Below are 12,410 nucleotides of genomic sequence, written 5' to 3'. Positions count from 1 at the left end.
GCTAGAGAGAGACGAGAGCGAACGGAGAGAGACGAGAGCGAACAGAGAGAGATGAGAGAGAGAGCGCCCAAAATTTTTCAAATAAACTAATTTAATACTAAATGGGTTATAAAGGTATTTCATTTATCTAATTAAATTTAAAAAGGTAATAGCTGGCAGTTTTGGATTTTTTTTGGGTGTGTTTATATATATTGAATGATATAGGGTATATTTATAGTTTTATGTCTAGGAATGGGTATTTTACTAAATTTCTATATAATATATGCATCTTATACATTGGTGAACATGGGACTAATTAATCCTCCCTTTCTACATGGGCTTAGTAATCCCCTCATAAGGAGGTGTTTTTGGTGGGCCCGGTATTAGCAATCCCATCTAAGACTGGAATTAAATGAAACAAACATGGTACTAAATTTAGTCCAAGCCAGGCCAAAACAAGCATGTGTACCAAACGACCTCTTTGAGTATAAAGAGGCAATCGAAACCTTGCGGTTAAATTCACAAGAAAGAACAATTAAGGGGCAGCAAGTTTTGAAGCAAGACGTGGAACTTTCTTTTGCTCAGATTGTCTCATAAATGAAGATTTTATATACACTACAATACAACACGTGTATAAAGGGTAAATACCCATAAATTAAATGGAAGAGGGAAAATCAATTTAAAAAAAAAAAAATTGGGCGAAAGTGGGAAGGGATGAAGGGTGATAACCAAAAAAAAAGGCAAAAGAGGTGTTTGCATCCCTTCATACCCCACCCTTTCTTGCTTCCCTCAACACCATCACAGTAATTGATACAAAATGTGTTAATGACTTCCCTACTGCCCTTCATGCTAAGATCGTTGAGATGCAGGTGAGAGAGCTCCGTCTGATCTACGTGCAGCTGAGCCAGAAACTGAAGATTTGTCTGACCCACGGACATTGTACTTCTCGTACACTTTCTCACGATTCTCGGACCACCAAATCTCTGCTTGGTGCTCTCCAAATCTTCTTCGGCTGCAAATGAATGTATATTATCAGATTTCATTCCGCTGGATAGCTTTGATACAAAACACCACAGTTATGAACTGAGTATGTGGCAGAAGGATTGGTAAGCGGGTTCAGGTTCAATCCATGTTATGGGCAATATGAAAATCATGATCATATGAAAATAAAAATTAAATCAAATAATCTGATCAAAAGAGCATGGCCGTCTATCTGCTTACGAGCCATATTGCATTAGGAAAATAGCTACCTGAAGCGCACTCGTTTGAGATCTCTAGTTCCATCCCGCAGAGCCACAAGAGTTATATAAACACCAGGCTCATATTGTTCAATCCATTCTGCCTCAACTGTATTACCATTAGCAGCCGATGGAGAATTCCTGGATCTCGTATCATTCTCCCCATCTTGGAAAGGCCCGGATTCCTTGCCATCAACAGTGTCTGACACACTACCACTAACTGCCTGAAATGCTCCACCATTGGGTAGTTTATCTAGGGGACTTACCATCCCATTGGAGGTCAGAAGCTCCCGATTCTGTGGCAGATTAGTTTCATTCGTTCCAACTGGATCCTTGAGTGAATGAGTCGGGCCCGGACTTCCATTTGTTGTAGCAGAGTCGATTCCCAAGGAGGAAATCAAGTAAGAACTGCTGATCGAATTTGATCTTGAATGCTGCTCTCCATTAGCATCTGGATAGCGAATGCCATTTGGCTCCAAACCGTTTGGCAGGCCAGCCTGCTTTATGCTCTCGGTATCATAAACCCCAGGTGGCAGCCTTTCCGCCAAATCCTTGAGCTGAAATATTGTTAACAATGATGATCACTATGGCAGTCCAACATAAAACAAAATTCAACCAAAAAAGTAGAGGTAGTCAGCTACCTAACTCGATAGTAAAGAATTTCGTCCCCAAAAAAAACCCACACCTTCTAACTTATTTCAAGTCCCACAGAGTTGGAAGATTGGGAAACTGACAAAAAGGAATTTAAAACTCGTACTATTGGCCACTAAATGTTACAGCCTACAGTTCCATCCATATTTGGAAATTTAAGATAAACTATGGGTGCATAATTGACGTTCTATTCTACTTTTGATGAAGTTTATTATATTAAATTCAATATTATAATGGGACAGCTAAACGTAAGTTTTACTAGATATCAGACATAAAAGTTGAAGATCGTGAATAAATTAAGGAAATGAAAGCATATAGCTGAACTAATGACCTGTGCGGTTAGAGACTTTATAACTTCTTTTGCAGCTTTAGATTTCGCAGCTTCCTCTGCAGCCAATGCCATAGCTTCTTGTGCTTTCTTTGATGAACTCTGAAGCTCTAATTCCTGAAGCTCACACTTCTTTTTAAGGCTATCAACCTTACCACAATGTTTTATAATAAATTGTTAAAATATGATATTACAAATACTCAAACATGAGAACCGACACCCTAAACATGAGAGCCGACACCCTGCTTATGAGGTATATAAAGAATAGCAATAAAGTCCAGACAAGTATGAATTATGTACCTGTGAACGTAACTTTAGCACTTCCTGATTCAAAAGTTCATTTGTTTTCTTTAGACTATCAGCAATACTTTTTGAGAACGAAAGTCCTGATGTTGTAGGAACTGGAGTTGCGAAACGAGGAGGGCTTGGTCTCCTCGAGAATGGTGATACAGACCTCGAACTTACTCCAGATGGTGTAAGAACTTGTTTGGGAACTGTTCGTCGCAGATCAACAGCAGTTGACATAACAACATCCTTTAATTGCAACAATGAAGGTGCTTGAGCGGAGCGTACAAGGGAAAATGTTTCAGCTTTCTTTCCTTGCTTGGCAGCTTTAGTATCCAATTGTTTTATCAAATCCATGTTAGAAGGTACAGAAGACTTGTATAATCTTATGTCAGCCTTATCCAACCTATCCTTGTTCTCACCTGACAAGCGAGGTATAGAGTTCCTTCTGTTATTACCACCAATTTCTGACACCTTATTCAATTTCACATAACAAGGATCACACACTCGATATGGTTTTCCAGGATTAGGAGCTAGTGCTGCTCTTGTTGCTTTTCTTGAACTGCACGAGTGGCAGTGCACAAGTCCACAATTATAGCAATTGTGCCTTTTCCTTGTGAATCCAAAAGCCTGTCTACAAGAAGAGCACTGTGACTGCTCAGCACCAGATACCCATTTGTGAAGACAAATAGCTGCTGTATAGTTTGAACCACAACCAATGTATTTCACATGTCTATCCTTTAAAGCTTCAACCAAAGTTGGTGTTTTCCGATCTTCAACATCTCCATGGCCCAACCTCCCATTAGCTCCCTTTCCCCATGTATAAACTTCATTCCTGGATGTTAATACTGCTACATGATAAGCACCACAAGCAATTTCTTCAATACAATCTCCAGAGAGCTTGTCTTCTACCAAGCAAGGTAGCTTTCCATCTGAATTGGGATTTCCAAGCTGACCATAAACAGTACTGCCCATTGTAAAAACATGTCCTGATGTCGTCAAGCCAACAGTTAAACTGTGCCCACAAGCAATTTTGTGAAAATTGTAATCAATAAGAGCTGGAACACATGTTGGTTTAAGCCGGGCTTCCTTGTCTCCATGTCCAAGACGATTTTTATCTCCATCACCCCAAGTAAACAATTTACCTGATGAAATACTTGCACTAGATTGTGTTGCAATAACCTCCACAACAGCAGCTGTATGCCACACCCCACATGCAACAGAAATTGTCCTCAACCCTGATAGGGATTCTACTTCTCTCGGATATGCAACATTTTCTCTGTCTCCATGGCCTAAGACACCAAATGTGCCATCGCCAAATGTGAAGAGTTTCCCTGTTGATGTTACCAGGGCCGTATGCCATGGACCACAAGTTACAGAAGCAACTTGGAGTCCCTCAAGAGGACCAGAAATTCTCTTTGGTATCCAATGGCTGACATCAGTGCCATGACCAAGAAGCCCAGCATTATGCGTACCATCTCCCCATGTATAAAGTTCCCCAGCCATTGTAACAGCACAAGTGTGAAATTGTCCACATGCCGCAAAATCAACACTAGTAGCTGCCAGCGATTCAACTAGACGAGGTTGAACAACATCCTTCCCAGCACCATGCCCAAGTCGTCCTCCAGATTCTTCACCCCATGTAAACACTTCACCTTGTCTCGTGACCAGGGCTGCATGCCTGACCCCACAGGCTATATGATGTACATCCAAAACAACATTGGACTCTAATGGCCTAGGCACAAGCACATCTGACCTCGGGCTCAAATAATTTGTATTTTTATCAGCCCCAACCTTGACAACGCTATCACAAATATCCTCACCCCATACGTATACATCGCCTAGAGCTTCACAGTCATCCGGCGCAGAACCATGACTTGAAGTGCTGGGAGCACTTGAAACACTAACTCGAAATGCATCTGAACCAGATCCTTTTACTTGCATATTTATCTGGTCTGATGCAGCATGTGACCTCTCAGAAACCGGAGAATTTTCGGGTGGAAATCTCTTTGGCGAGATATTTGGTTTGAAACTGACAGAGATCTCTGGAGAGCCACTATCTCGTGGACCACTAACAGAACTATCACTAGGGCTATTTGATGTCAAGTCCTTGCCATCCTGAAATTAATTTACCCAAAGACTTGGTAAGCAGGCAGCAGTTCAACAGGTACACTTTATACATACTAAATGTAAGAGAAACTTTCATAAATCCAAATATTCGTGTATGTACGTGTGTGCCAGTGATGACTCATTTCTGCATATTCTACAATAATACAGTATAAACTAAACCATAAAGAAAGTTGGATGACTCATTAGTCATTAATGTACTAAGAGAACTAGACTTTAGGAAATAAATAAAAAACGAAAACGAAAAATTACAAAGGAAAATAACTATATATACACAATAAGTTCACCCAGGCAGAAATTTGATATAAAAACTATTCTGAGGCATCATGTTTCAGCAATTCAACTTCAGCTTAAAAGCTTATAATGCACATGATAATGCATATATAACGCAAGTCACTGCAAGACACAATATAAATTTAAAAAGGAAAAGGTTTCTAAGTAGGCATACTTACATCAAGGTAGAGGCCTCCATCACTCCATCCATCAATTTTGGAACGCCCACCTCTACCAGAGGATATTAATGCTTTGAGGCCTGCAATCCACACTTCTGCCTCAACTTTGTCCTTGCAAATCTGGAAGGCAATAATAACAGATTGTCATTAATAATATTATTATAAAAATAAGAATTAGAAACAATGTAATTACAGATAGAATTTAAACTTACACCACTAACCAGATCAAGAGATCGCTTTCCGTTATTATAGATAAGGGAAAAAGATAAATAGTCCTTTTCAGGACGCAGATATCGTTGAAAGACGGCCTGTAGTAAATATGAGGACTATATGAAATTAGAATAAATACAGCTACAAGACTTCAACCTTACAGTAAATATATCAAAGTAATATCGAATATCTTACAGTTCTTTGTCCAGGAACGATTCTTGAGACGGAAACTAACTTCAAACTTCTTTCACCACTACTTGAAATCCAGATCAAAGATGATTCGTCCTGCAGTTATTAAATGAAGCAATAAGTAGAAAATGGAAGGCATTTAAGAAGCATAAAGATTTGTGAATCAAATTATAATAGATACAACCACAAGACAGAACCATAGATAGCCAACAAAAAGCAGTCTCATTAGCAGTATTTTCCATCGCATATGCCAAAAGACATGGCAGCATGCATATCCAGCAACTTATTTTCCAGGGCATCTATGCCAAAAGACATAGCAGCATACATATCTAGCAACTTATTTTCCATCGCATATGCCAAAAGACATAGCAGCATACATATCCAGCAACTTAGCTGCACAACTAATGTCAACTGACATTTAACATGATCAAGTCCTTATAATGTGCAAAATTAGTCTATCAAAACTCCATAAATCAATTACTGATATCTTTCCTTCGAAGTATAGACCATATTTTCCCCTGACAGACCTGAAACCACACTACAATTAAATTCCCAAAAATCTAATCATTGCCCTAGACTGCGGGAACTGCCTACTGTACCCTCTCAGTTCCAATCTTCTACAAAATAACCTTAATGTATTTTTTCTTCAAATTTTGTGTAACATTGCAACATAAAACTTGATATTATAAAAGATATATTGCACAATTCTGTAGAAATTTCCATCAAACCTGCTACACTTCTGATTAATCAATGAAAACTTATTCTTCACTTCATCCTTTTATAAGTGAATACATTGTGTTTTACTGTCTGTATCCATGCAGGAAATGTGGAATAAAATTTTTATTTCAACCCTTATAATTGCACAAACCATGTTTTATTCCTTGCATGCAGTAGACGAAGTACCAATATCTTACAATTTTAAATAAATTAAAAAAAAATTTAATAGAGAAGCTTTAGATACAAACTTACAGTAGAAAGTCTAAATGGACAAAACTTAGGCTTTCCCTTACGACCATATTTCAGTAGTTGAGCACCCTTCTTCAAAGCAATTATTGCCTGCAAATCATTTAAGGATCATTGGAAACAATGAGAAAGATACCCACAGCAGATAAACTCTTGATGCAATAAACACAGGACCACAAGAACCCATACAAGAAAGTAGTATCATTTATGCAGGAATAATGAGTTCTTCTCACAACCAAAATCAAATTTCACTCTAATCATAATGTTACATTAAACTTGGTACCACATATAGTAACGACTTTGTAACTTTCAACCAAAAGAACACCAATTTAGTTCTCTCTCAGTTAGAACCTTCCAAGATACATTCTAGGTCTTTACTGCTGCCCGTCTAGCAACTAAGAGAATTAATCTCTAACTCCAAACTTCTATGATATTTTGAATCTGCTAAAATTACAATCGATTCTGTTCCAAATTGAGCAGCAGGTTTTACACCCTGAAGAAAAAGTGAAATGTGGTTGCATGTAATGCCATTACCATTAGATTACCCTGTGGCAAAAATGACTAGACACTTATCAATTGAAGATGTCAGTACTGTACACATGTCCTTGGACCAAACCCAGATGTCAATCTGGATTATAAATGTGCTTGGAGAAAAAAAAAATTAAAGAGTTTGAATCTTAAGGCCTGTTTGGTCCTGTACAAACACCCATTATTGCATCACTAAGCAAGAAAAGATGAACCCAGAACCTCATAAATCAAAACCTTACAAGATATGTTCCTAAAAATATTTCTACAAAGCTGCTCTCCGAGTACGAAATCAAAAACCTCTCACATTTTTCACATACATGTGAGCAAGGCTGTTACCAAAAAATATAACATAAATATGGCTAAAAATAAAGAATTCTACACCCAATTTCCACCTTCTACATGTAAAAGAAGAGGAAAAAACAAATCTTCTGATTTTAAAGTCACAAACAGGCAAAAAACAATTTAAGGATCTTTAATTTTCTCTCCTTTTATTTACATTTGCAGAGGTTCACAAGGACTCTCTACAAATGAACAAATACTAAAATTTTGAAGAAGAAAATTTAGAGAGAAAGAGACCTGGTCGATGTCACGGTTGGCATTCCCGGAGCTAACAAGATCTGCCATTCCATGTGAGAGAAATTACCGTAACGCCACCACCCTCTCCGATCCCTCGGCGGAGCTCCGTTCATCATCTACCTTCCAACTTTCTCTCGCTCTCGCTCTCGCGCGTCCGTACAATACCATTAACGGCCACGTCACCACCACCACCACCAACACCTCTGCTAAGCTCTCTGTCTCTCTGTCTTTACACTAAGCCTCGTAGATCTGCTGAAACCCAAAGACCTCCATTTCTGAGCTTTGACTCCAAGCAAAGAAGAAGCTGAGCTCGAAGCCGTGGACTGTGGAGAGCTGGTTATGGAAAGACTGAGGGCGAAAGAAGGCGGCTTTGAAGAGGAAGACGGGGGTTTCGGAGAGGAGTTTAGAGGGTGAGAAAAAGAAGAGACGAAACGGCGTCGGAGAAGGGAACGGGAAGGAAGAGAACCGGACGGAGGAGGGAACAGAGGAGAGAGAAAAATCCCTGGAAAGAGAGAGAATTTAGGGGGTGGGGTGTCCGAGTCTGTAAAAAGTACTAGTCAAAGCTGTGGAAAATTGAATACCGATAAATTAAATCAAAATTCCCTTCTTTGTTTCTTTTTCTTTCCTTACGGATTTTCTTCCAATATTTTTCCCAAATTCATATGTAGAATTTTACTCTAGTATTATTTTGTTTCCCGTCTTTTATAGACATACAAATACAACCATAGTCTTCAATGTCTGCAAATGAGTGCTGCTAACTAGTTGAGAAGATACAAGTCCAAGATGGAAAGTCCACCCAAAGTTTTTCTTTTATCAAGAACAACCATAAAAATAAGAAACTATCATTAGCACTATAAAATTATAGGTGCATTCTTTTAAAAATATTTAAAAAATATTAGAAAACAAAATTTCATCATTTTTTTTATATAAGCGATATTCTTACTCGAGTGCGAAGTGGAGAGTACATCTGCTCTAACCAACTTGGCTATGCTCATATCTGCAATTTCATCATTTTAAGACATGCATGATGAGAAATGCCAACAATAATTCTGTAAACAAAATCTACTTGATTATTAATTTGATTTAATATCAATCCTAAGAGTATCTTCAATAGCTTCTTCAACAATTTGGGATACTCAAATAGGTGAGCCACATCATAAAAAATCTCTCCGACAGCCTTATCAAATTTTAGATATTTTGTAAGTAACATAATCAGTCGTCACGCATAATATGCAATCTTAGTCGCACAAGGCCACTATGTGATATTTTCAAGATGGTCGCTTTTTGAGACCTTATTATATGGAAGTGATGTATCAATTATTGCTACTAAGTTATTTTTCATTGATGCATGTTTGGTTTTTGCCTTAGATGCATGTTTATATCTCATTAGTAATAACTAACTATATGGAAGAAGTTAATATTCTTAACATTTTTTAACAAGTGTTTGGTATGAAAGGAACTCGTAGCTCAAATGAATGTAATGTTATGAGGTTTAGTCCTAGAGTGTATAATGCAATCATATACTATCTTACTCGTCTTGCTCTTCCCAAACTGAGTATTTTCTTACAATAAGAAGAATGTATTGGGTAATTGTCAATTTTATTAGTGATAATTTTACATTGCCTTTTGATTATTTTGAAAAATGTTCTCGATGTGGCTATTAAAAGAAAAAACAAAACAAAACCTTACAAAAGAGAAAGTTTGCAATTGTTCGGACACATTTTTAGGACTATGAAAAAACATTTCAAAAAATATACCCATAGACCCCAAAAACTCAACAAAGAAATTTATATATATATATATATATATATATATATATATAATCATAGACAATCACATCACTTGTTTATTCCCGATTTTTCTCACGGGATCCTCATTTACATTTTCAAAAGATACATTAGAGTAATACAAAAGAAAAAAGACATTAGATTGTGAGCTAAGTGTAAAAAGCTAGTTAATTATCCTAAAATTTAAAAAGCTAGTTAAAATGTGTGTTAAAAAAAAATTCAATTGAAGAGAGTAGCTTGATTTAAATTTGTACTAAAGTTTATAAAGAAAAGTACAAATTACTTGTGGTGTTAAGTTTGAAACCGCTGGAAGAATAGTGGAATGACGATAATAGACTTCATGGGGAGTTACGTGGCGAACGAAGAGTGGCGAAATTGTCCGTTGATTTTACACGGAAGCGATGTTGGAGAGGGTGGGGATGGAAATGCAGAGGAAGAAGGTTTACCCTCTGTTTGGAAGAGGGAAAATAACTCGGAATTTAGCTAGAAGTCAAGAATTTAAAAGGATAAATGGACAATTCCTTTGTTTAACAACTTAAAAGCAAAATTTATTAAATGATGAATGGAAAAAATCATGGAAATTGGGGCATCAAATTCTAGAGTTTAATTTCCACCAAAATAGGTGTCAGTTCACAATTTCCATAGTGTCATTTACAAAATTCGACATACATAAATCCAAACGATGAAATCTTCAATTGCCAGAATTGAAATTGTGAAAATCTAAATTCCGTCATTTTAGAATTCTATGTCATTTTCAATTCTTTCATCCAAACGGAGGGTTAGAGAGATTTGATGTCGGTTATAACGCAAAAGCACTAGATTTTGAACCCAAACGAGGAGAATGTATGATTTTGTGAATACCCCAATATTGCACCAATTAATGTACCACAAACCACCAGCAACTTTAAAAACTTGATATATATGACTCATTTTCACAACAACAATGTTTCATATATATGTGCACGAATATCATTGATTTTGTAGAAGAAACTACATTGGTGACATGAATTCTATAAATATATAGTTTTTTTTTTTCTTGTTTGCTGATATAAATATAAAGTTCAATGCATGTTTTATGTATATCATTACATGTATCTTTATTATTATTTTTTTTCTTTCTAATTTTTGATATAGTGGTATTTTTTTTCTTCTCAATATTTAAAGAGGTCTTACGTTCGAATTCGGAATTCCCCATTCCCTAATTGATTAAAAGAAACTGACGTATTTTTGTCTACGTAGTTTGAGTCATTTTTCATTTTGGTATGCGCCATTTCAATTGTGACATTTTCAAACATGTACTTTTGTTTGGTTTGTAATCTAGACCAAATTGTAAGTTCTGTCAAATTAATTGATGGAATTCTATGTGGCAACATGCAACTACTTTTTGTCTCTCTACAATTTTTGCAATTAACTTAAAACGTAGTAATTTCCACATGTAGGACTTAATTGCCGACTAAACAAAACTACATGACTAAAATTGCCAACATTAAAAATGACAATGACCAAAGTAGAAAATAGATCAAACTCTAAAGATTAAAATTATAATTGTCCAAACTTTTTTTTTTTAAAACTAGTTTTTTTTCTTCTTATAATTAAAAAAATTAGAGTTTTTCTTTTTGTCTTCCTTTTGTTTTTCCCCCTTGAACTCATCGAAAATTGATAGTTCAACTTCCTTTCCTTACAATGGATAAGAGTATCCATAATGGACTCCCTAAACCACCTCCTTAGACAAATTTTGGGGAGGAATTGGAAAAATACAACTCCAACTATGCTCCATATCCACCTCCTAAGAGCATCCACAATCATGCTCTCTATTTTTTTGCTATAAAATTTAAACTCCAATCATGTTTTATAGTTTAAGGAATTATAAATGCTATAACTCTTTTTTAATTGGTCCATCTCTACTAAAAAATAATATAAAAAATAGTTATCATTAATTAAAGGTTTGAAATATTCATTAAATAGAGCAACATTAAATTATAGGGAGTCACTAAGAGTCATTTCTCTCTCCTCAAATTTATGAGCTCCTAGAGGTCTCCCTCTTTTAAGAGGTGGATAGGGAGCATAGGTGGAGTTGTATTTTTCCAATTCCTCCCCAAAATTTGTCTAAGGATGTGGTTTAGGGAGCCCATTGTTGATGCTCTAAAATAGGGAGATTTTTAGAAGCTCCTAAATCTGAGGAGAGAGAAAGGACATGTTTAATGCTGCTTATTTAATGAGAAATGACTCAAACTATCTAGTGGCTCCTTATAATTTAATGCTGCTTTATTTAATTAGTATTTCAAACCTTTAATTAATGCTAACTCTTTTTTATATTATTTTTTAATAGAGATGGACCAATTAAAAAAGAGTTGTAGCATTTATGACTCCCTAAACTAGAAAGCACGATTGGGGTTTAAATTTTGAGTAATGCTATTTAGACACACAACATTGACCACCTTAGCTGACCACCTTATGTGGCAACTGATGTGTTATGCTATGTCAATTAATGAATGTTGTCATGAGGCCACTTACAAGGAACGCTAGTGTTTTTTAATTGATATGGCAACATTCATTAATTGACTTGGCATGACATCAATTGCCACATAAGGTGGTCAGCTAAAGTGGTCAATGTTGTGTGTCTAAATAGCATTACTTTTAAATTTTATAGAGAGCTCCAAAATAACTTTTAAATGTTTTTAGCTAAAATTTAACTTAAAAATAGAGAGCATGATTATGGATGATCTAACTAAGCTTTGGTTTCAGTAAGATTTCTTTCAATAATGTTTGGCAAAAAAAAAAATTGAAAAGGAAGATAAAATAAGATTAGAACTCCGCAATAAATGTTCAAACCCACTTTCACCACATCTCATTAAAATTCTAGGAAAAAAATGTTTTCTCACAGAACTGCAGAGGCAAAATGAATTTGAGTGATGCTAATATTTCTTTTTCAGGGAATACTGCTATTTATATTTGTATGATATAATAATAAACAGAGTGTCTTAGCTTTGAAATGGACTTGCCAATGTATATGACCAATTAAATAATAGTTTTATTTATTTATTTATTTATAACAATTAAACAATAGGTATTGATATAAATATTAAAAGCATCTGCA

General features: G+C 35.9%; 1 protein-coding gene across 4 annotated transcripts; it reads right to left on the bottom strand.

Moving 5' to 3' along the window:
- Window positions 1–529: 529 nt before the first annotated feature.
- LOC110744980 (Regulator of chromosome condensation (RCC1) family with FYVE zinc finger domain-containing protein) lies at window positions 530–8,199 on the bottom strand. 4 transcript variants are annotated; one of them, XM_088245488.1, is made up of 9 exons: window positions 7,527–8,199; window positions 6,429–6,515; window positions 5,466–5,555; window positions 5,273–5,386; window positions 5,061–5,180; window positions 2,497–4,599; window positions 2,200–2,346; window positions 1,230–1,774; window positions 530–991 (listed from the first exon to the last, which is right to left on the bottom strand). In XM_088245488.1, the coding sequence occupies exons 1-9, from the start codon at window positions 7,572–7,574 to the stop codon at window positions 829–831; spliced, it is 3,417 nt and encodes a 1,138-aa protein (XP_088101614.1). In that variant the 5' UTR covers window positions 7,575–8,199; the 3' UTR covers window positions 530–828. The 4 variants fall into 4 exon arrangements, with proteins under 4 accessions (XP_088101614.1, XP_021800720.1, XP_088101615.1 ...); XM_021945028.2 differs by having other exon boundaries at window positions 5,282–5,386; window positions 7,527–8,198; XM_088245489.1 differs by having other exon boundaries at window positions 5,273–5,368; window positions 7,527–8,198.
- Window positions 8,200–12,410: the final 4,211 nt, after the last annotated feature.

The sequence above is a fragment of the Prunus avium genome, chromosome 8, assembly GCF_965620075.1.
Source record: "Prunus avium chromosome 8, drPruAviu1.hap1.1, whole genome shotgun sequence".
NCBI classification, from domain to species: Eukaryota; Viridiplantae; Streptophyta; class Magnoliopsida; order Rosales; family Rosaceae; genus Prunus; species Prunus avium.
This window is presented reverse-complemented; position numbering and strand designations above follow the sequence as displayed.